This window comes from Oncorhynchus clarkii, unplaced genomic scaffold, assembly GCF_045791955.1.
Source record: "Oncorhynchus clarkii lewisi isolate Uvic-CL-2024 unplaced genomic scaffold, UVic_Ocla_1.0 unplaced_contig_4472_pilon_pilon, whole genome shotgun sequence".
Taxonomy (NCBI): Eukaryota; Metazoa; Chordata; class Actinopteri; order Salmoniformes; family Salmonidae; genus Oncorhynchus; species Oncorhynchus clarkii.
Window position 1 is genome coordinate 659,026 of NW_027261108.1, and position 24,566 is coordinate 683,591.

Sequence of the window (24,566 nt, forward strand, 5' to 3'; positions counted from 1 at the left end):
TGACCGGTGATATACCTCTCCTCTAACTAGTCTCTGTCTGACAGGTGATATTCCTCTCCTCTAACTAGTCTCTGTCTGACAGGTGATATTCCTCTAACTAGTCTCTGTCTGACAGGTGGTATTCATGTAACTAGTCTCTGTCTGACAGGTGATATTCCTCTAACTAGTCTCTGTCTGACAGGTGGTATTCCTCTCCTCTAACTAGTCTCTGTCTGACAGGTGATATTCCTCTAACTAGTCTCTGTCTGACAGGTGATATTCATCTAACTAGTCTCTGTCTGACAGGTGATAATCCTTTAACTAGTCTCTGTCTGACAGGGGATATTCCTCTAACTAGTCTCTGTCTGACAGGTGATATTCCTCTAACTAGTCTCTGTCTGACAGGTGATAGTCCTCTAACTAGTCTCTGTCTGACAGGTGGTATTCATGTAACTAGTCTCTGTCTGACAGGTGATATTCCTCTAACTAGTCTCTGTCTGCAGGTGGTACTCCTCTCCTCTAACTAGTCTCTGTCTGACAGGTGATATTCCTCTCCTCTAACTAGTCTCTGTCTGACAGGTGATAATCCTCTAACTAGTCTCTGTCTGACAGGTGGTATTCCTCTCCTCTAACTAGTCTCTGTCTGACAGGTGATATTCCTCTCCTCTAACTAGTCTCTGTCTGACAGGTGATATTCCTCTCCTCTAACTAGTCTCTGTCTGACAGGTGATAATCCTCTAACTAGTCTCTGTCTGACAGGTGATAATCCTCTAACTAGTCTCTGTCTGACAGGTGATATTCCTCACCTCTAACTAGTCTCTGTCTGACAGGAGATAATCTTCTAACTAGTCTCTGTCTGACAGGTGGTGTTCCTCTCCTCTAACTAGTCTCTGTCTGACAGGTGATATTCCTCTCCTCTAACTAGTCTCTGTCTGACAGGAGATAATCTTCTAACTAGTCTCTGTCTGACAGGTGGTGTTCCTCTCCTCTAACTAGTCTCTGTCTGACAGGTGATAATCATCTACTCTAACTAGTCTCTGTCTGACAGGTGATATTCCTCTAACTAGTCTCTGTCTGACAGGTGATATTCCTCTAACTAGTCTCTGTCTGACAGGTGATATTCTCTTCTCTAACTAGTCTCTGTCTGACAAGTGGTATTCCTATAACTAGTCTCTGTCTGACAGGTGATATTCCTCTAACTAGTCTCTGTCTGACAGGTGATATTCCTCTAACTAGTCTCTGTCTGACAGGTGATTTTTCTCTAACTAGTCTCTGTCTGACAGGTGATATTTCTCTAACTAGTGTCTGGCTGACAGGTGGTATTCCTCTCCTCTAACTATTCTCTGTCTGATAGGTGATAATGCTCTAACTAGTCTCTGTCTGACAGGTGATAATCCTCTAACTAGTCTCTGTCTGACAGGTGGTATTCCTCTCCTCTAACTAGTCTCTGTCTGACAGGTGGTATTCTTCATCTAACTAGTCTCTCTCTGAAGGGTGGTATTCGTGTAACTAGTCTCTGTCTGACAGGTGGTATTCCTCTCCTCTAACTAGTATCTGTCTGACAGGTGGTATTCCTCTCCTCTAACTAGTCTCTGTCTGACAGGTGATATTCCTCTCCTCTAACTAGTCTCTGTCTGACAGGTGATATTCCTCTCCTCTAACTAGTCTCTGTCTGACAGGTGATATTCCTCTAACTAGTCTCTGTCTGACAGGTGGTATTCCTCTAACTAGTCTCTGTCTGACAGGTGGTATTCCTCTAACTAGTCTCCGTCTGACAGGTGATATTCCTCTCCTCTAAATAGTCTCTGTCTGACAGGTGATAATCCTCTAACTAGTCTCTGTCTGACAGGTGGTATTCCTCTCCTCTAACTAGTCTCTGTCTGACAGGTGATATCCCTCTCCTCTAACTAGTCTCTGTCTGACAGGTGATATTCCTCTAACCAGTCTCTGTCTGACAGGTGATATTCCTCTAACTAGTCTCTGTCTGAAAGGTGATAATCCTCTAACTAGTCTCTGTCTGACAGGTGGTATTCCTCTCCTCTAACTAGTCTCTGTCTGACAGGTGATAATCATCTAACTAGTCTCTGTCTAACAGGTGGTATTCCTCTCCTCTAACTAGTCTCTGTCTGACAGGTGGTATTCATGTAACTAGTCTCTGTCTGACAGGTGATATTCCTCTAACTAGTCTCTGTCTGACAGGTGATATTCCTCTCCTCTAACTAGTCTCTGTCTGACAGGTGATATTCCTCTAACCAGTCTCTGTCTGACAGGTGATAATCCTCTAACTAGTCTCTGTCTGACAGGTGATATTCCTCTAACTAGTCTCTGTCTGACAGGGGATATTCCTCTCCTCTAACTAGTCTCTGTCTGACAGGTGATATTACTCTAACTAGTCTCTGTCTGACAGGTGGTATTCCTCTAACTAGTCTCTGTCTGACAGGGGATATTCCTCTCCTCTAACTAGTCTCTCTCTGACAGGTGGTATTCATGTAACTAGTCTCTGTCTGACAGGTGATATACCTCTCCTCTAACTAGTCTCTGTCTGACAGGTGATATTCCTCTCCTCTAACTAGTCTCTGTCTGACAGGTGATATTCCTCTAACTAGTCTCTGTCTGACAGGTGGTATTCATGTAACTAGTCTCTGTCTGACAGGTGATATTCCTCTAACTAGTCTCTGTCTGACAGGTGGTATTCCTCTCCTCTAACTAGTCTCTGTCTGACAGGTGATATTAATCTAACTAGTCTCTGTCTGACAGGTGATAATCCTTTAACTAGTCTCTGTCTGACAGGGGATATTCCTCTAACTAGTCTCTGTCTGACAGGTGATATTCCTCTAACTAGTCTCTGTCTGACAGGTGATAGTCCTCTAACTAGTCTCTGTCTGACAGGTGGTATTCATGTAACTAGTCTCTGTCTGACAGGTGATATTCCTCTAACTAGTCTCTGTCTGCAGGTGGTACTCCTCTCCTCTAACTAGTCTCTGTCTGACAGGTGATATTCCTCTCCTCTAACTAGTCTCTGTCTGACAGGTGATAATCCTCTAACTAGTCTCTGTCTGACAGGTGGTATTCCTCTCCTCTAACTAGTCTCTGTCTGACAGGTGATATTCCTCTCCTCTAACTAGTCTCTGTCTGACAGGTGATATTCCTCTCCTCTAACTAGTCTCTGTCTGACAGGTGATAATCCTCTAACTAGTCTCTGTCTGACAGGTGATAATCCTCTAACTAGTCTCTGTCTGACAGGTGATATTCCTCTAACTAGTCTCTGTCTGACAGGTGATATTCCTCACCTCTAACTAGTCTCTGTCTGACAGGAGATAATCTTCTAACTAGTCTCTGTCTGACAGGTGGTGTTCCTCTCCTCTAACTAGTCTCTGTCTGACAGGTGATATTCCTCTCCTCTAACTAGTCTCTGTCTGACAGGAGATAATCTTCTAACTAGTCTCTGTCTGACAGGTGGTGTTCCTCTCCTCTAACTAGTCTCTGTCTGACAGGTGATAATCATCTACTCTAACTAGTCTCTGTCTGACAGGTGATATTCCTCTAACTAGTCTCTGTCTGACAGGTGATATTCCTCTAACTAGTCTCTGTCTGACAGGTGATATTCTCTTCTCTAACTAGTCTCTGTCTGACAAGTGGTATTCCCATAACTAGTCTCTGTCTGACAGGTGGTACTCCTCTCCTCTAACTAGTCTCTGTCTGACAGGTGATATTCCTCTAACTAGTCTCTGTCTGACAGGTGATATTCCTCTAACTAGTCTCTGTCTGACAGGTGATATTGCTCTAACTAGTCTCTGTCTGACAGGTGATATTTCTCTAACTAGTGTCTGGCTGACAGGTGGTATTCCTCTCCTCTAACTATTCTCTGTCTGACAGGTGATATTCCTCTAACTAGTCTCTGTCTGATAGGTGATAATGCTCTAACTAGTCTCTGTCTGACAGGTGATATTCCTCTCCTCTAACTAGTCTCTGTCTGACAGGTGATAATCCTCTAACTAGTCTCTGTCTGACAGGTGGTATTCCTCTCCTCTAACTAGTCTCTGTCTGACAGGTGGTATTCCTCTCATCTAACTAGTCTCTCTCTGAAGGGTGGTATTCATGTAACTAGTCTCTGTCTGACAGGTGGTATTCCTCTCCTCTAACTAGTATCTGTCTGACAGGTGGTATTCCTCTCCTCTAACTAGTCTCTGTCTGACAGGTGATATTCCTCTCCTCTAACTAGTCTCTGTCTGACAGGTGATATTCCTCTCCTCTAACTAGTCTCTGTCTGACAGGTGATATTCCTCTAACTAGTCTCTGTCTGACAGGTGGTATTCCTCTAACTAGTCTCTGTCTGACAGGTGGTATTCCTCTAACTAGTCTCCGTCTGACAGGTGATATTCCTCTCCTCTAAATAGTCTCTGTCTGACAGGTGATAATCCTCTAACTAGTCTCTGTCTGACAGGTGGTATTCCTCTCCTCTAACTAGTCTCTGTCTGACAGGTGATATCCCTCTCCTCTAACTAGTCTCTGTCTGACAGGTGATATTCCTCTAACCAGTCTCTGTCTGACAGGTGATATTCCTCTAACTAGTCTCTGTCTGAAAGGTGATAATCCTCTAACTAGTCTCTGTCTGACAGGTGGTATTCCTCTCCTCTAACTAGTCTCTGTCTGACAGGTGATAATCCTCTAACTAGTCTCTGTCTAACAGGTGGTATTCCTCTCCTCTAACTAGTCTCTGTCTGACAGGTGGTATTCATGTAACTAGTCTCTGTCTGACAGGTGATATTCCTCTAACTAGTCTCTGTCTGACAGGTGATATTCCTCTCCTCTAACTAGTCTCTGTCTGACAGGTGATATTCCTCTCCTCTAACTAGTCTCTGTTTGACAGGTGATATTCCTCTAACTAGTCTCTGTCTAACAGGTGATAATCCTCTAACTGTTTATCAGTTGGTGTTGTTGGTGTCGTGAAATCTGTTTTCTACTACTTTTAGTGTTGATGATTCTTGACTGTTTGTCCATGCTGATGCCGTCATTGGAGATAAGAATTCGTTTTTAATTTACTCGCCTGGTTAAATAAAGTTTACAACAATAGAGTAATAATACTAATAATTGACTAACCAATTTCCCCTTAATGGATTAAACCTTTACACTCGTGAGTCCTATATGTATTGGGCCAAATGTAAACGTTTCTACGGGAGAAATATGAAACGCATCAGCATGGTAGTAATTGAAAGGGAACAGTTTGGAGATGATGGGGACATGATCAGACTAAAGTTGAGGACAACAGTTCCCCTGACGAGACGAAATCCATTACACTGTTGATTTTATAGGAATTTTAGATTGACTCTACTTTTCACAGCAATTGTTGATAACGACATCTGAAGATACTCTGGATTCAGTAACATGATGAGAATATTCATGAGAGGACTAACTGGTGTCTCCAAGTGGCCCCACACCTCTCCAAACTGTGGGTTTCAGTGAGAGGACTAACTGGTGTCTCCAAGTGGCCCCACACCTCTCCAAACTGTGGGTTTCAGTGAGAGGACTAACTGGTGTCTCCAAGTGGGGACACACCTCTCCAAACTGTGGGTTTCAGTGAGAGGACTAACTGGTGTCTCCAAGTGGGGACACACCTCTCCAAACTGTTCGCACTTCCTTAGTTATTTCAATGCACTTTTATGACTCCAGGAAAGAGCCTTCAGCTACAAGTTGTCTTTTTGACCTCTCCTAGCTGGGCCGTTGAGGAACTAGAGCAAGCACACTGGCAGTAGTTTGGAACGCAGCCCTGCTTCCATGGCATCACACAATTACTGTTGTTGTTCACGCGATCCAAATACATCCCGCTTTAAATCACAACCTAGGTCAGGTGGGCATCATTTCAAAGCCTGTTATATTGCTAACATGATTAGCTAGTTTTCTTCACAGTAGACAAACATAGGCTCATTCTGTTCAGAACAAACCAGGGAATGACCTCCATGTCATCTGGTAACTGTGCATCAACCAGGCTCATTCTGTTCAGAACAACCCAGGGAATGAACATGTCATCTGGTAACTGTATATCTAGCATAGTGATCATAAACGTTGACTATAAACATAATAACAGAAGTTTTATCATATGGAAATGTGAAGTGGTGTGTTTGGACTCACGGGTGTTTGGCTTGCAATACGTCTCATCTTTCGAAATATGTTATATATATACAACATTTGTGGATCCAGCTATTTCAGCCACACCCGTTGCTGACAGGTTTATAAAATCGAGCACACCGCCATGCAATCTCCATAGACAAACATTGGCAGTAGAATGGCCCGTACTGAAGAGCTCAGTGACTTTCAACATGGCACTGTCATAGGATGAAACCTTTCCAACAAGTCAGTTCGTCAAATTCCTACCCTGCTATAGCTTCACGGGTCAACTGTAAGTGCTGTTATTGTGAATTGGAAATGTCTGGGAGCAACAACGGCTCAGCCACAAAGTGGTAGGCCACACAAGCTCACCGAACGGGACCACCGAGTGCTGAAGTGCGTAGCATCGGTTGCATCACTCACTACCAAGTTCCAAACTGCGTCTGGAAGCAACATCAGCACAAGAACTGTTCGTTGGGAGCTTCATGAAATGGGTTTCCACGGCCGAGCAGCCGCATAACAAACCTAAGATCACCGTGCACAATGCCAAGCATCGGCTGGAGTGGTGGAAAGCTCGCCGCCATTGGACTCCTCTCCTCTAACTAGTCTCTGACAGGTGATAATCCTCTCCTCTAACTAGTCTCTGTCTGACAGGTGATATTCCTCTAACTAGTCTCTGTCTGACAGGTGATAATCCTCTTACTAGTCTCTGTCTGACAGGTGATATTCCTCTCCTCTAACTAGTCTCTGTCTGACAGGTGATATTCCTCTCCTCTAACTAGTCTCTGTTTGACAGGTGATATTCCTCTAACTAGTCTCTGTCTAACAGGTGATAATCCTCTAACTGTTTATCAGTTGGTGTTGTTGGTGTCGTGAAATCTGTTTTCTACTACTTTTAGTGTTGATGATTCTTGACTGTTTGTCCATGCTGATGCCGTCATTGGAGATAAGAATTCGTTTTTAATTTACTCGCCTGGTTAAATAAAGTTTACAACAATAGAGTAATAATACTAATAATTGACTAACCAATTTCCCCTTAATGGATTAAACCTTTACACTCGTGAGTCCTATATGTATTGGGCCAAATGTAAACGTTTCTACGGGAGAAATATGAAACGCATCAGCATGGTAGTAATTGAAAGGGAACAGTTTGGAGATGATGGGGACATGATCAGACTAAAGTTGAGGACAACAGTTCCCCTGACGAGACGAAATCCATTACACTGTTGATTTTATAGGAATTTTAGATTGACTCTACTTTTCACAGCAATTGTTGATAACGACATCTGAAGATACTCTGGATTCAGTAACATGATGAGAATATTCATGAGAGGACTAACTGGTGTCTCCAAGTGGCCCCACACCTCTCCAAACTGTGGGTTTCAGTGAGAGGACTAACTGGTGTCTCCAAGTGGCCCCACACCTCTCCAAACTGTGGGTTTCAGTGAGAGGACTAACTGGTGTCTCCAAGTGGGGACACACCTCTCCAAACTGTGGGTTTCAGTGAGAGGACTAACTGGTGTCTCCAAGTGGGGACACACCTCTCCAAACTGTTCGCACTTCCTTAGTTATTTCAATGCACTTTTATGACTCCAGGAAAGAGCCTTCAGCTACAAGTTGTCTTTTTGACCTCTCCTAGCTGGGCCGTTGAGGAACTAGAGCAAGCACACTGGCAGTAGTTTGGAACGCAGCCCTGCTTCCATGGCATCACACAATTACTGTTGTTGTTCACGCGATCCAAATACATCCCGCTTTAAATCACAACCTAGGTCAGGTGGGCATCATTTCAAAGCCTGTTATATTGCTAACATGATTAGCTAGTTTTCTTCACAGTAGACAAACATAGGCTCATTCTGTTCAGAACAAACCAGGGAATGACCTCCATGTCATCTGGTAACTGTGCATCAACCAGGCTCATTCTGTTCAGAACAACCCAGGGAATGAACATGTCATCTGGTAACTGTATATCTAGCATAGTGATCATAAACGTTGACTATAAACATAATAACAGAAGTTTTATCATATGGAAATGTGAAGTGGTGTGTTTGGACTCACGGGTATTTGGCTTGCAATACGTCTCATCTTTCGAAATATGTTATATATATACAACATTTGTGGATCCAGCTATTTCAGCCACACCCGTTGCTGACAGGTTTATAAAATCGAGCACACCGCCATGCAATCTCCATAGACAAACATTGGCAGTAGAATGGCCCGTACTGAAGAGCTCAGTGACTTTCAACATGGCACTGTCATAGGATGAAACCTTTCCAACAAGTCAGTTCGTCAAATTCCTACCCTGCTATAGCTTCACGGGTCAACTGTAAGTGCTGTTATTGTGAATTGGAAATGTCTGGGAGCAACAACGGCTCAGCCACAAAGTGGTAGGCCACACAAGCTCACCGAACGGGACCACCGAGTGCTGAAGTGCGTAGCATCGGTTGCATCACTCACTACCAAGTTCCAAACTGCGTCTGGAAGCAACATCAGCACAAGAACTGTTCGTTGGGAGCTTCATGAAATGGGTTTCCACGGCCGAGCAGCCGCATAACAAACCTAAGATCACCGTGCACAATGCCAAGCATCGGCTGGAGTGGTGGAAAGCTCGCCGCCATTGGACTCTGGAGCAGTGGAAACGCGTTCTGTGATGAATCACGCTTCACCATCTGGCAGTCCGACAGACTAATCTGGGTTTGGCGGATGCCAGGAGAACGCTACTGCCAGGAGAACGCTACCTGCCCCAATGCATAGTGCCAACTGTAAAGTTTGGTGGAGGAGGAATAATGTTTTGGGGCTGTTTTTCATGGTTTAGGCCCCTTAGTTCCAGTGAAGGGAAATCTTAACACTACAGCATACGATAACATTCTAGATGATTCTGTGCTTCCAACAGTTTGGGGAATGACCTTTCCTGTTTCAGCATGACAATGTCTCCGTGCGAGAGAGGGAGAGAGAGAGAGAGACTCTCGTTAAAGATGAAGCCCATGATTTAGCATGAGATGTTGGACCAGCTTCTGGTGATGTAGTGCTTATGGAGTCCTCTTTATTTACTGCAGTCCCCTCAGTCTCCTCAGTCTCCTCAGTCTCCTCACTCCCCTCAGTCCCCTCAGTCCTCTCAGTCCCCTCAGTATCCTCACTCCCCTCAGTCCCCTCAGTCTCCTCAGTCCTCTCAGTCTCCTCAGTCCCCTCAGTCCCCTCAGTCTCCTCACTCCCCTCACTCTCCTCACTCCCCTCAGTCCTCTCAGTCCCCTAACTCCCCTCAGTCTCCTCAGTCCTCTGTCTCCTCTGTCCCCTCAGTCCTCTCAGTCCCCTCAGTCTCCTCAGTCCCCTCACTCCCCTTAGTCCTCTCAGTCTCCTCACTCCCCTCACTCCCCTCAGTCCCCTCAGTCTCCTCAGTCCCCTCAGTCTCCTCAGTCCCCTCAGTCCCCTCAGTCTCCTCTGTCCCCTCAGTCCTCTCAGTCCCCTCAGTCTCCTCAGTCCCCTCAGTCCTCTCAGTCCCCTCACTCCCCTCAGTCCTCTCTGTCCCCTCACTCCCCTCAGTCCTCTCAGTCCCCTCAGTCTCCTCAGTCCCCTCAGTCCCCTCAGTCCCCTCAGTCCCCTCAGTCTCCTCTGTCCCCTCAGTCCCCTCAGTCTCCTCTGTCCCCTCAGTCTCCTCAGTCCCCTCAGTCCCCTCAGTCTCCTCAGTCTCCTCAGTCCTCTCAGTCCCCTCAGTCTCCTCAATCTCCTCACTCCCCTCACTCTCCTCACTCCCCTCAGTCCCTTCAGTCTCCTCACTCCCCTCAGTCCCCTCAGTCCTCTCAGTCCCCACAGTCTCCTCAGTCCTCTGTCGCCTCAGTCCCCTCAGTCTCCTCAGTCTCCTCACTCCCCTCAGTCTCCTCAGTCTCCTCAGTCCTCTCAGTCCCCTCAGTCCCCTCAGTCCCCTCACTCCCCTCAGTCCCCTCAGTCCCCTCAGTCCCCTCACTCTCCTCAGTCCCCTCACTCCCCTCACTCCCCTCAGTCCCCTAAGTCCTCTGTCTCCTCAGTCCCCTCAGTCTCCTCAGTCTCCTCAGTCCCCTCAGTCTCCTCTGTCCTCTCAGTCCCCTCAGTCCTCTCAGTCCCCTCAGTCCTCTCAGTCCCCTCAGGCTCCTCAGTCCCCTAAGTCCTCTGTCTCCTCAGTCCCCTCAGTCTCCTCAGTCTCCTCAGTCCCCTCAGTCTCCTCTGTCCTCTCAGTCCCCTCAGTCCTCTCAGTCCCCTCAGTCCTCTCAGTCCCCTCAGTCTCCTCAGTCCTCTGTCTCCTCAGTCCCCTCAGTCTCCTCAGTCTCCTCAGTCCCCTCAGTCTCCTCAGTCCCCTCAGTCCCCTCAGTCTCCTCTGTCCCCTCAGTGCTCTCAGTCCCCTCAGTCTCCTCAGTCCCCTCACTCCCTCAGTCCTCTCAGTCTCCTCAGTCCCTTCAGTCCTCTCAGTCTACTGTTCAACCCATATACAGGTATATACAGGTACTGTTCAACCCATATACAGGTATATACAGGTACTGTTCAACCCATATAAAGAGGTATATACAGGTACTATTCAACCCATATACAGGTACTGTTCAACCCATATACAGGTATATACAGGTACTGTTCAACCCATATACAGGTACTGTTTAACCCATATACAGGTACTGTTCAACCCATATACAGGTACTGTTCAACCCATATACAGGTACTGTTCAACCCATATACAGGTATATACAGGTACTGTTCAACCCATATACAGGTACTGTTCAACCCATATACAGGTTCTGTTCAACCCATATACAGGTATATACAGGTACTGTTCAACCCATATACAGGTACTGTTCAACCCATATACAGGTACTGTTCAACACATATACAGGTACTTGTAGGGCTACTAAAGTATTTATTTATCTTGTATTTGTAATTAATACATTATTTATTTGTTATGTTGTTACAACTAGGTGGTGCTGTGTTGGTGCCGGTGTGTCTGCAGCTGACCCAGGAGGACTTGGAGACCACCAAGCTGGACCCTAAAGAGGTTGACAAGAACCTGAAGGAGTCTTCTGATGAGAACCTTATGGAGCACAGCCAGAAACAGTTCTCTGCTCCAGACCCCCTCAGCTCTGGGACTTCCTCCATGCTCTACCCTCTCATGAAACTGGCTGTGGAGGTGACTGGGGCTGGGCCTGGGGCCCAGGGAGGGTCTGGGACCGGGGCCAGTGGGATGGGGGACCCACCAGCTACTATGTTTCCCCTGCCTAAACAGCAGAACCTCCCCAAGCGGCCTAGCAGCCTACCACTCAGCACCAAGGCCAAGCAGGGCCCTGGTTCCTCCAGGCTGAAGCAGGGCCCTGGTTCCTCCAGGCTGAAGCAGGGCCCTGGTTCCTCCAGGCTGAAGCAGGGCCCTGGTTCCTCCAGGCTGAAGCAGGGCCCTGGTTCCTCCAGGCTGAAGCAGGGCTCTGGTTCCTCCAGGCTGAAGCAGGTAGAAACGGGCGTGGCCAAGATGAACACGGTCGCCCCGGCAGCAGAGTCACACCTGGTTACCGTCACCAACAATGGAACAACCGGGGTTGGGATGGATGGGGTGTGGAGCGGGGTGGGCGTGTTGGTCGTCAATGGCTATCTGAACGGAGGTGTGGCCTCTTCATCTGGAGGTGGGGCTCCGTACGGGATGACCAATCTGGCGGGCTTCCAGAGTGAGGTGGGCGGAGTAGCCCCGCTGTTACAGACCCAACTCAGCGGAGAGGAAAGTCGACTCAACATCAACTCCAGTCCTGATGAACATGAACCGCTGTTAAGGAGAGAGCAGCCCGCCCCATGTGACCAGAGACCAACCAATCACCTGGCGGGACGCACCAACACCAACAACAACAACAACAACAGTCTGGTGGTGGACCTGGCTAGCAGAGGGATCACGTGTCCACCTGTAGAGGAACGGCCTGAGCCCTTTGCTTCTGCCCCCACCCCTAAACCTGTCTCTGTCCCTACCCCCACCCCTAAACCTGTCTCTGTCCCTACCCCCACCCCTAAACCTGTCTCTGTCCCTACCCCTAAACCTGTCTCTGTCCCTACCCCCACCCCTACCCCTAAACCTGTCCCTACCCCTAAACCTGTCTCTGTCCCTACCCCCACCCCTAAACCTGTCTCTGTCCCTACCCCCACCCCTGTCCCTGCCTCTGTCCCTACCCCCACCCCTGTCCCTGTCTCTGTCCCTACCACCACCCCTAAATCTGTCTCTGTCCCTCTCCCTGTCCCTGCCTCTGTCACTCCTCCTGTCCCTGTCACTGCCCCTGCCTCTGTTACTCCCCCTGTCCCTGCCCCTGTCTCTGTCACTCCTCCTGTCCCTGTCACTGCCCCTGCCTCTGTTACTCCCCCTGTTACTGCCCCTGTCTCTGTCACTGCCCCTGTCTCTCTTACTCCCCCTGCCCCTGTCCCTGTCACTGCCCCTGTCTCTGTCACTCCCCCTGTCCCTCCCCCTATCTCTGTCCATCTCCCTGTCTTTGCCTCTATACCAGCAACAACAGTCCCAGAGCCCCAGCAGGAGGCCCCTGTACACCAGGAGGCTGCCCAGCTCCGACAGCCCAAACCCAGACGACCTGAGAGACCCTGCTCCCTGGAGCTCTCTGCTTCCTTCTCTTCACACAACAGCTCCTCAGGTGAGAAGAGAACACACCACACATCTCTCACTGACTTGTTTCACCCTCAATAACCACTGTGATTATTATTTGGCCCTGCTGGTCATCTATGAACATTTGAACACCTTGGTCATGTTCTGTTATAATCTCCACCCGGCACAGCCAGAAGAGGACTGCCCCCCCCTCATAGCCTGGTTCCTTCCTCTCTAGGTTTCTTCCTAGGTTCTGGCCTTTCTAGGGAGTTTTTCCTAGCCACCGTGCTTCTACACCTGCATTGCTTGCTGTTTGGGGTTTTAGGCTGGGTTTCTGTACAGCACTTTGAGATATCAGCTGATGTAGGAAGGGCTATGTAAATACATTTGATTGATTGATTGATTGATTGATTGATTGCACTACATAGGGAACAGGGTGCCATTTGCGACACACCCAAAGTGTTTCGATTGGCTGTGGGAAGGGAAGGATTCAGTAGGAGACGAACAACATGAGGGGAGATGAATGGGAGGAGATCCCAGCCAGATGTCTCTATAGCTGTGAGGAGGTTTTAGCCAGATGACTCTATAGTTGTGTCTCAGCAGGAGACCAACCCCCGCTGGGAAGCCAGGCCCAGCCGCTTTGGAGGCAGGCCCAGCCGGTTTGGAGACAGGTCCAGCCGCTTTGGAGACAGGCCCAGCCGCTTTGGAGCCAGGCCCAGCCGCTTTGGAGCCAGGCCCAGCCGCTTTGGAGCCAGGTCCAGACGCTGGGGAGACAGGTCCAGACGCTGGGGAGACAGGTCCAGCCGCTTTGGAGACAGGTCCAGACGCTGGGGAGACAGGCCCAGACGCTTTGGAGACAGGTCCAGCTGCTGGGGAGACAGGCCCAGCCGCTTTGGAGCCAGGTCCAGACGCTGGGAGACAGGTCCAGACGCTGGGGAGACAGGTCCAGCTGCTTTGGAGACAGGTCCAGCCGCTTTGGAGACAGGTCCAGCCGCTTTGGAGACAGGTCCAGACGCTGGGGAGACAGGTCCAGCCGCTTTGGAGACAGGTCCAGCCGCTTTGGAGACAGGTCCAGCCGCTTTGGAGACAGGTCCAGACGCTGGGGAGACAGGTCCAGCCGCTGGGGAGACAGATCCCAGCCGCTTTGAAGACAGGTCCAGCCGCTTTGGAGACAGGTCCAGCCGCTTTGGAGACAGGTCCAGACGCTTTGGAGACAGGTCCAGCCGCTTTGGAGCCAGGCCCAGCCGCTTTGGAGACAGGTCCAGCCGCTTTGGAGACAGGTCCAGCCGCTTTGGAGACAGGTCCAGCCTCTTTGGAGCCAGGCCCAGCCGCTTTGGAGAGAGGTCCAGCCGCTTTGGAGCCAGGCCCAGCCGCTTTGGAGACAGGTCCAGACGCTGGGGAGACAGGCCCAGCCGCTTTGGAGCCAGGTCCAGACGCTGGGGAGACAGGCCCAGCCGCTTTGGAGACAGGTCCAGACGCTGGGGAGACAGGTCCAGACATGAACCGCTGTTAAGGAGGGAGCAGCCCGCCCCATGTGACCAGAGACCAACCAATCACCTGGCGGGACGCACCAACACCAACAACAACAACAACAACAACAGTCTGGTGGTGGACCTGGCTAGCAGAGGGATCACGTGTCCACCTGTAGAGGAACGGCCTGAGCCCTTTGCTTCTGCCCCCACCCCTAAACCTGTCTCTGTCCATACCCCCACCCCTAAACCTGTCAATTCAATTCAATTCAATTCAAGGGCTTTATTGGCATGGGAAACATGTGTTAACATTGCCAAAGCAAGTGAGGTAGACAACATACAAAGTGAAAATATAAAGTGAAAAACAACAAAAATTAACAGTAAACATTACACATACAGAGGTTTCAAAACAGTAAAGACATTACAAATGTCATATTATATATATATATACAGTGTTTTAACAATGTACAAATGGTTAAAGGACACAAGATAAAATAAATAAGCATAAATATGGGTTGTATTTACAATGGTGTGTGTTCTTCACTGGTTGCCCTTTTCTCGTGGCAACAGGTCACAAATCTTGCTGCTGTGATGGCACACTGTGGAATTTCACCCAGTAGATATGGGAGTTTTTAAAATGTGGATTTGTTTTCGAATTCTTTGTGGATCTGTGTAATCTGAGGGAAATATGTCTCTCTAATATGGTCATACATTGGGCAGGAGGTTAGGAAGTGCAGCTCAGTTTCCACCTCATTTTGTGGGCAGTGAGCACATAGCCTGTCTTCTCTTGAGAGCCATGTCTGCCTACGGCGGCCTTTCTCAATAGCAAGGCTATGCTCACTGAGTCTGTACATAGTCAAAGCTTTCCTTAATTTTGGGTCAGTCACAGTGGTCAGGTATTCTGCCGCTGTGTACTCTCTGTTTAGGGCCAAATAGCATTCTAGTTTGCTCTGTTTTTTTGTTAATTCTTTCCAATGTGTCAAGTAATTATCTTTTTGTTTTCTCATGATTTGGTTGGGTCTAATTGTGCTGTTGTCCTGGGGCTCTGTGGGGTGTGTTTGTGTTTGTGAACAGAGCCCCAGGACCAGCTTGCTTAGGGGACTCTTCTCCAGGTTCATCTCTCTGTAGGTGATGGCTTTGTTATGGAAGGTTTGTGAATCACTTCCTTTTAGGTGGTTGTAGAATTTAACGGCTCTTTTCTGGATTTTGATAATTAGTGGGTATCGGCCTAATTCTGCTCTGCATGCATTATTTGGTGTTCTACGTTGTACACGGAGGATATTTTTGCAGAATTCTGCGTGCAGAGTCTCAATTTGGTGTTTGTCCCATTTTGTGAAGTCTTGGTTGGTGAGCGGACCCCAGACCTCACAACCATAAAGGGCAATGGGCTCTATGACTGATTCAAGTATTTTTAGCCAAATCCTAATTGGTATGTTGAAATTTATGTTTCTTTTGATGGCATAGAATGCCCTTCTTGCCTTGTCTCTCAGATCGTTCACAGCTTTGTGGAAGTTACCTGTGGCGCTGATGTTTAGGCCAAGGTATGTATAGTTTTTTGTGTGCTCTAGGGCAACAGTGTCTAGATTGAATTTGTATTTGTGGTCCTGGTGACTGGACCTTTTTTGGAACACCATTATTTTGGTCTTACTGAGATTTACTGTCAGGGCCCAGGTCTGACAGAATCTGTGCATAAGATCTAGGTGCTGCTGTAGGCCCTCCTTGGTTGGTGACAGATGCACCTGATCATCGGCAAACAGCAGACATTTGACTTCGGATTCTAGCAGGGGGAGGCCGGGTGCTGCAGACTTTTCTAGTGCCCGCGCCAATTCGTTGATATATAAGTTGAAGAGGGTGGGGCTTAAGCTGCATCCCTGTCTAACCCCACGACCCTGTGTGAAGAAATGTGTGTGTTTTTTGCCAATTTTAACCGCACACTTGTTGTTTGTGTACATGGATTTTATAATGTCGTATGTTTTACCCCCAACACCACTTTCCATCAGTTTGTATAGCAGACCCTCATGCCAGATTGAGTCGAAGGCTTTTTTGAAATCAACAAAGCATGAGAAGACTTTTGGTTTGACCTTTGTTTTGGTTTGTTTGGTTGTCAATTAGGGTGTGCAGGGTGAATACATGGTCTGTTGTACGGTAATTTGGTAAAAAGCCAATTTGACATTTGCTCAGTACATTGTTTTCATTGAGGAAATGTACGAGTCTGCTGTTAATAATAATGCAGAGGATTTTCCCAAGGTTACTGTTGACACATATTCCACGGTAGTTATTGGGGTCAAATTTGTCTGTCTCTGTCCCTACCACCACCCCTAAACCTGTCTCTGTCCCTACCCCTAAACCTCTCTCTGTCCCTACCCCCACCCCTAAACCTGTCTCTGTCCCTACCCCTAAACCTGTTTCTGTCCCTACCCCCACCCCTAAACCTGTCTCTGTCCCTACCCCCACCCCTAAACCTGTCTCTGTCTCTGTCCCTACCCCTAAACCTGTCCCTACCCCTAAACCTGTCTCTGTCCCTACCCCCACCCCTAAACCTGTCTCTGTCCCTACCCCCACCCCTGTCCCTGCCTCTGTCCCTACCCCCACCCCTGTCCCTGTCTCTGTCCCTACCCCCACCCCTAAACCTGTCTCTGTCTCTGTCCCTACCCCTAAACCTGTCCCTACCCCTAAACCTGTCTCTGTCCCTACCCCCACCCCTAAATCTGTCTCTGTCCCTACCCCCACCCCTGTCCCTGCCTCTGTCCCTACCCCCACCCCTGTCCCTGTCTCTGTCCCTACCCCCACCCCTAAATCGGTCTCTGTCCCTCTCCCTGTCCCTGCCTCTGTCACACCTCCTGTCACTGCCCCTGCCTCTGTTACTCCCCCTGTCCCTGTCACTGCCCCTGCCTCTGTTACTCCCCCTGTTACTGCCCCTGTCTCTGACACTCCCCCTGTCCCTGCCCCTGTCACTGCCCCTGTCTCTGTCACTCCCCCTGTCCCTGCCCCTGTCACTCCCCCTATCTCTGTCCATCTCCCTGTCTTTGCCTCTATACTAGCAACAACAGTCCCAGAGCCCCAGCAGGAGGCCCCTGTACACCAGGAGGCTGCCCAGCTCCGACAGCCCAAACCCAGACGACCTGAGAGACCCTGCTCCCTGGAGCTCTCTGCTTCCTTCTCTTCACACAACAGCTCCTCAGGTGAGAAGAGAACACACCACACATCTCTCACTGACTTGTTTCACCCTCTATAACCACTGTGATTATTATTTGGCCCTGCTGGTCAGCTATTAACATTTGAACACCTTGGTCATGTTCTGTTATAATCTCCACCCGGCACAGCCAGAAGAGGACTGGCCCCCCCTCATAGCCTGGTTCCTTCCTCTCTAGGTTTCTTCCTAGGTTCTGGCCTTTCTAGGGAGTTTTTCCTAGCCACCGTGCTTCTACACCTGCATTGCTTGCTGTTTGGGGTTTTAGGCTGGGTTTCTGTACAGCACTTTGAGATATCAGCTGATGTAGGAAGGGCTATGTAAATACATTTGATTGATTGATTGATTGATTGCACTACATAGGGAACAGGGTGCCATTTGCGACACACCCAAAGTGTTTCGATTGGCTGTGGGAAGGGAAGGATTCAGTAGGAGACGAACAACATGAGGGGAGATGAATGGGAGGAGATCCCAGCCAGATGTCTCTATAACTGTGAGGAGGTTTTAGCCAGATGACTCTATAGTTGTGTCTCAGTAGGAGACCAACCCCCGCTGGGGAGCCAGGCCCAGCCGCTTTGGAGGCAGGCCCAGCCGGTTTGGAGACAGGTCCAGCCGCTTTGGAGACAGGCCCAGCCGCTTTGGAGACAGGCCCAGCCGCTTTGGAGACAGGCCCAGACGCTTTGGAGACAGGCCCAGCCGCTTTGGAGACAGGCCCAGCCGCTTTGGAGACAGGTCCAGCCGCTTTGGAGACAGGTCCAGCCGCTTTGGAGACAGGCCCAGCCGCTTTGGAGACAGGCCCAGCCGCTTTGGAGACAGGTCCAGCCGCTTTGGAGACAGGTCCAGCCGCTTTGGAGACAGGCCCAGCCGCTGGGGAGCCAGATCCCAGGTCCAGCCGCTTTGGAGACAGGTCCAGCCGCTTTGGAGACAGGTCCAGCCGCTTTGGAGACAGGTCCAGACGCTGGGGAGCCAGGCCCAGCCGCTTTGGAGACAGGCCCAGCCACTGGGGAGCCAGATCCCAGGCCCAGCCGCTGGGGAGCCAGATCCCAGGTCCAGCCGCTTTGGAGACAGGCCCAGCCGCTTTGGAGACAGGTCCAGACGCTGGGGAGCCAGGTCCCAGGTCCAGACGCTGGGGAGCCAGGTCCCAGGTCCAGCCGCTGGGGAGCCAGATCCCAGGTCCAGCCTATCAGAATGAGTTTTTCCCCACAAAAGGGCTTTAATACTCAGCACTCCCTTCTTCAGACAATCCTACAGTCGAAGAAGCCGGATGTGAAGGTCCTGGGCTGGCATGGTAACTCGCAGTTTGCAGTTTTGAGGGCAGTTGGATGTACTGCCAAATTCTTGAAATCGACTGCTCCGTTGGGCAGTCAGCATTCCAACTACACACTCCCTCAATTTGAGACATCTGTGGCATTATGTTGTATGACAAAGCTGCACATTTTAGAGTGGCCTTCTATTGTCCCCAGCACAAGGTGCACCTGTGTGATTATCCTGCTGTTTAATCAGCTTCTTGATATGCCACACCTGTCAGGTGGATAGATTATCTTGGCAAAGGAGAAATGCTCACTAAGAGGGATGTAAACTAATTTGTGCACAACATTTGAGACGAGTGATATGGAAAATTTCTGGAATCTTTTATTTCAACTCATGAAACATGGGATTAATCATTTACATTTTTGTTCATTATAGGTCTCTACTTATGACCAGGGTCCATAGAGCTGAGCCTTAGTCAAAAGTAGTGCACGCCACAGGGAATAGGTTGCCATTTGGGATGCAACCCTATGACCTAGCCTGATCCCAGGTCTGTTTGCGCTTTCTTGTTATTGACTATAGGGAGTTGGCAAGACAGCACAAACAGATCTGAGACCAGGCTATATCTGACCTAGTACAGATCTGAGACCAGGCTATATCTGACCTAGTACAGATCTGAGACCAGGCTATATCTGACCTAGTACAGTAACACAGGTCAATCATAAAAAGACTCGCAGCCAGATGACTAGTTGTTATTTCCACGTTCCAGAGGGGTGTTGCTGAGAGCGGGGTGTTATTCTAACAGCCAGCAGTACTTTAGTTTATTTGGTCTGGAAAGGTCACACCGCAATGTGTTTCCTGTGATTACTGGTCTTTTGTCGCCAAGGAGTGAATGTGCCGGTGTGATAAATACTATTAGCAGTGGTACATTTACCTATCACTAGAGAGCAGCATTCTGGGACTGCATGTATGGACGTGTCATTCTCCACTCTGCTGCCTTGTATGGATGTCATTCTCCACTGTGCTGCCTTGTATGGACGTGTCATTCTCCACTCTGCTGCCTTGTATGGATGTGTCATTCTCCACTCTGCTGCCTTGTATGGACGTGTCATTCTCCACTGTGCTGCCTTGTATGGATGTCATTCTCCACTGTGCTGCCTTGTATGGATGTGTCATTCTCCACTGTGCTGCCTTGTATGGACGTGTCATTCTCCACTCTGCTGCCTTGTATGGATGTATGGACGTGTCATTCTCCACTCTGCTGCCTTGTATGGATGTCATTCTCCACTGTGCTGCCTTGTATGGACGTGTCATTCTCCACTCTGCTGCCTTGTATGGATGTATGGACGTGTCATTCTCCACTCTGCTGCCTTGTATTGATGTCATTCTCCAATGTGCTGCCTTGTATGGATGTATGGACGTGTCATTCTCCACTCTGCTGCCTTGTATGGACGTGTCATTCTCCACTCTGCTGCCTTGTATGGATGTCATTCTCCACTGTGCTGCCTTGTATGGACGTGTCATTCTCCACTGTGCTGCCTTGTATGGATGTATGGACGTGTCATTCTCCACTGTGCTGCCTTGTATGGACGTATGGACGTGTCATTCTCCACTCTGCCTTGTATGGATGTCATTCTCCACTGCTGCCTTGTATGGACGTGTCATTCTCCATTGTGCTGCCTTGTATGGATGTCATTCTCCACTCTGCTGCCTTGTATGGACATGTCATTCTCCACTCTGCTGCCTTGTATGGATGTATGGACGTGTCATTCTCCACTCTGCTGCCTTGTATGGATGTATGGACGTGTCATTCTCCACTCTGCTGCCTTGTATGGATGTATGGACGTGTCATTCTCCACTCTGCTGCCTTGTATGGATGTATGGACGTGTCATTCTCCACTCTGCTGCCTTGTATGGATGTATGGACGTGTCATTCTCCACTCTGCTGCCTTGTATGGATGTCATTCTCCACTGTGCTGCCTTGTATGGACGTGTCATTCTCCACTGTGCTGCCTTGTATGGATGTATGGACGTGTCATTCTCCACTGTGCTGCCTTGTATGGACGTGTCATTCTCCACTCTGCCTTGTATGGATGTCATTCTCCACTGTGCTGCCTTGTATGGACGTGTCATTCTCCATTGTGCTGCCTTGTATGGATGTCATTCTCCACTGTGCTGCCTTGTATGGACATGTCATTCTCCACTCTGCTGCCTTGTATGGATGTATGGACGTGTCATTCTCCACTCTGCTGCCTTGTATGGATGTATGGACGTGTCATTCTCCACTCTGCTGCCTTGTATGGATGTATGGACGTGTCATTCTCCACTCTGCTGCCTTGTATGGATGTATGGACGTGTCATTCTCCACTCTGCTGCCTTGTATGGATGTATGGACGTGTCATTCTCCACTCTGCTGCCTTGTATGGATGTCATTCTCCACTGTGCTGCCTTGTATGGACGTGTCATTCTCCACTCTGCTGCATTGTATGGATGTATGGACGTGTCATTCTCCACTGTGCTGCCTTGTATGGACGTATGGACGTGTCATTATCCACTCTGCTGCCTTGTATGGACGTATGGACGTGTCATTCTCCACTCTGCCTTGTATGGACGTGTCATTCTCCACTGTGCTGCCTTGTATGGATGTCATTCTCCACTGTGCTGCATTGTATGGATGTATGGACGTGTCATTCTCCACTGTGCTGCCTTGTATGGACGTGTCATTCTCCACTGTGCTGCCTTGTATGGATGTCATTCTCCACTGTGCTGCCTTGTATGGACGTGTCATTCTCCACTGTGCTGCCTTGTATGGATGTCATTCTCCACTGTGCTGCCTTGTATGGACGTATGGACTTGTCATTCTCCACTGTGCTGCCTTGTATGGATGTCATTCTCCACTGTGCTGCCTTGTATGGACGTGTCATTCTCCACTGTGCTGCCTTGTATGGATGTCATTCTCCACTCTGCTGCCTTGTATGGACGTGTCATTCTCCACTCTGCTGCCTTGTATGGACGTGTCATTCTCCACTCTGCTGCCTTGTATGGATGTGTCATTCTCCACTCTGCTGCCTTGTATGGATGTGTCATTCTCCACTCTGCTGCCTTGTATGGATGTGTCATTCTCCACTCTGCTGCCTTGTATGGACGTGTCATTCTCCACTCTGCTGCCTTGTATGGACGTGTCATTCTCCACTCTGCTGCCTTGTATGGATGCCATAGGGACTCAACGTAAATTACATTCTCAGTGTATGACACGTCTCTATCCCTAGTAACACCTGTCTGTCTGTCTGTCTGTCTGTCTGTCTGTCTGTCTGTCTGTCTCCTCCCAGGTGATTGCTCGTCACTGGGTGACCATGGAGGGTCAGGTGAGAAGATCAAGCGCCGCGTCCAGACACCGTACTCCCTGAAGGGGTGGCGTCCCACCACCTGGGTGGTCTCCACGGATACGCAGGTGGGCGAGGTGAACAACAACAACAACAAGGATGCTGCCAAGGCTCCTCGCTCCAAGTCCTCCACTGCTGTCTACTTGGTGGGGGGTGGGACTACCACCGCTACCATGTCTTCTGACCCCTGTGACCCTGGCATTACCTGCCTGTGAACCCTGACCCCTGGGTGTGTGGCTAGAGGGAGTGGCCAGATGATAGGAAAGTGTGTTCATAAGCGCCAGCTGATAGCCAAATAGCCGACAACTCAGTGACTCTCTTGCGGCCAGCTACTTCAGTGACTTTAACAAATTAGGGTGCATCAGATGCCCTTCCCCCGCACCCCCCTGGGTACTTTATTAATTATGCTGGCTACTTCCGATTTTAAGAAACCCACCGAGGAGGGTGTGGCCGCAGAAGGACTGTGCTTACAGAAGGCTACATTGAGGAGGGTTTGGCCAGAGAAGGACTGTGCCTACAGAAGGCTACATTGAGGAGGGTGTGGCCAGAGAAGGACTGTGCCTACAGAAGGCTACATTGAGGAGGGTGTGGCCAGAGAAGGACTGTGCCTACAGAAGGCTACATTGAGGAGGGTGTGGCCAGAGAAGGACAGTGTCTACAGAAGGCCACATTGAGGAGGGTGTGGCCAGAGAAGGACTGTGCCTACAGAAGGCTACATTGAGGAGGGTGTGGCCAGAGAAGGACTGTGCCTACAGAAGGCTACATTGAGGAGGATGTGGCCAGAGAAGGACTGTGTCTACAGAAGGCTACATTGAGGAGGGTGTGGCCAGAGAAGGACAGTGTCTATAGAAGGCTACAGCTGTGTCTCAAATGGACCCTATTCCCTATATAGTGCACTACCTTGGCCCAGAGCCCCATGGCAGCATGCTCTAGTATTCTGAGTTTCCTGGTTACCATTCTGTCAGGAGAAGAAATTATGTGAAATGAAACAAAGAAAGAGAATCCATTAGCAAGAAAGAAGCTTTTCTTAAAAGAACTTGCTTTAAACAGAACCTAGCTATGCTAGAGCAACATTGACTTCAAATGCTGTTCCATTATACAGTGGGGAGAACAAGTATTTGACACACTGCCGATTTTGCAGGTTTTCCTACTTACAAAGCATGTAGAGGCCTGTAATTTTTATCATGGGTACACTTCAACAAAAATCCAGAAAATCCCATTGTATGATTTTTAAGTAATTAATTTTCATTTTATTGCATGACATAAGTATTTGATCACCTACCAACCAGTAAGAATTCCGGCTCTCACAGACCTGTTAGTTTTTCTTTAAGAAGCCCTCCTGTTCTCCACTCATTACTTGTATTAACTGCACCTGTTTGAACTCGTTACCTGTATAAAAGACACCTGTCCACACACTCAAACAGACTCCAACCTCTCCACAATGGCCAAGACCAGACAACTGTGTAAGGACATCAGGGCTAAAATTGTAGACCTGCACAAGGCTGGGATGGGCTACAGGACAATAGGCAAGCAGCTTGGTGAGAAGGCAACAACTATTGGCGCAATTATTAAAAAATGGAAGAAGTTCAAGATGACGGTCAATCACCCTCGGTCTGGGGCTCCATGAAAGATCTCACCTCGTGGGGCATCAATGATTATGAGGAAGGTGAGGGATCAGCCCAGAACTGCACGTCAGGACCTGGTCAATGACCTGAAGAGAGCTGGGACCACAGTCTCAAAGAAAACCATTAGTAACACACTACGCCGTCATGGATTAAAATCCTGCAGCGCACGCAAGGTCCCCCTGCTCAAGCCAGCGCATGTCCAGGCCCGTCTGAAGTTTGCCAATGACCCTCTGGATGATCCAGAGGAGGAATGGGAGGAGGTCATGTGGTCTGATGAGACAAAAATATAGCTTTTTGGTCTGAACTCCACTCGCCGTGTTTGGAGGAAGAAGAAGGATGAGTACAACCCCAAGAACACCATCCCAACCGTGAAGCATGGAGGTGGAAACATCATTCTTTGGGGATGCTTTTCTGCAAAGGGGACAGGACGACTGCACCGTATTGAGGGGAGGATGGATGGGGCCATGTATCGCGAGATCTTGGCCAACAACCTCCTTCCCTCAGTAAGAGCATTGAAGATGGGTCGTGGCTGGGTCTTCCAGCATGACAACGACCCGAAACACACAGCCAGGTCAACTAAGGAGTGGCTCCGTAAGAAGCATCTCAAGGTCCTGGAGTGGCCTAGCCAGTCTCCAGACTAGAACCCAATAGAAAATCTTTGGAGGGAGCTGAAAGTCTGTATTGCCCAGCGACAGTCCCGAAACCTGAAGGATCTGGAGAAGGTCTGTATGGAGGAGTGGGCCAAAATCCCTGCTGCAGTGTGTGCAAACCTGGTCAAGAACTACAGGAAACGTATGATCTCTGTAATTGCAAACAAAGGTTTCTGTACCAAATATTAAGTTCTGCTTTTCTGATGTATCAAATACTTATGTCATGCAAAAAAATGCTAATTAATTACTTAAAAATCATACAATGTGATTTTCGTTTTAGATTCCGTCTCTCACAGTTGAAGTGTACCTATAATAAAAATTTCAGACCTCTACATGC

The 24,566-nt window shown here is 48.9% G+C and overlaps 1 protein-coding gene across 1 annotated transcript in view; it reads left to right on the forward strand.

The window, feature by feature from the left end:
• LOC139404863 (bone morphogenetic protein receptor type-2-like) overlaps window positions 1-22,272 on the forward strand; it is a 156,208-nt gene extending 133,936 nt beyond the window's left edge. Inside the window, exons 13-17 of the mRNA XM_071147395.1 lie at window positions 11,019-11,394; window positions 11,503-12,095; window positions 16,482-16,771; window positions 17,204-17,315; window positions 21,901-22,272. Of these exons, the coding sequence (XP_071003496.1) occupies window positions 11,019-11,394; window positions 11,503-12,095; window positions 16,482-16,771; window positions 17,204-17,315; window positions 21,901-22,169 (1,640 nt within the window). The 3' untranslated portion in view covers window positions 22,170-22,272. The remainder of the gene's footprint in view (window positions 1-11,018; window positions 11,395-11,502; window positions 12,096-16,481; window positions 16,772-17,203; window positions 17,316-21,900) is intronic.
• Window positions 22,273-24,566: the final 2,294 nt, after the last annotated feature.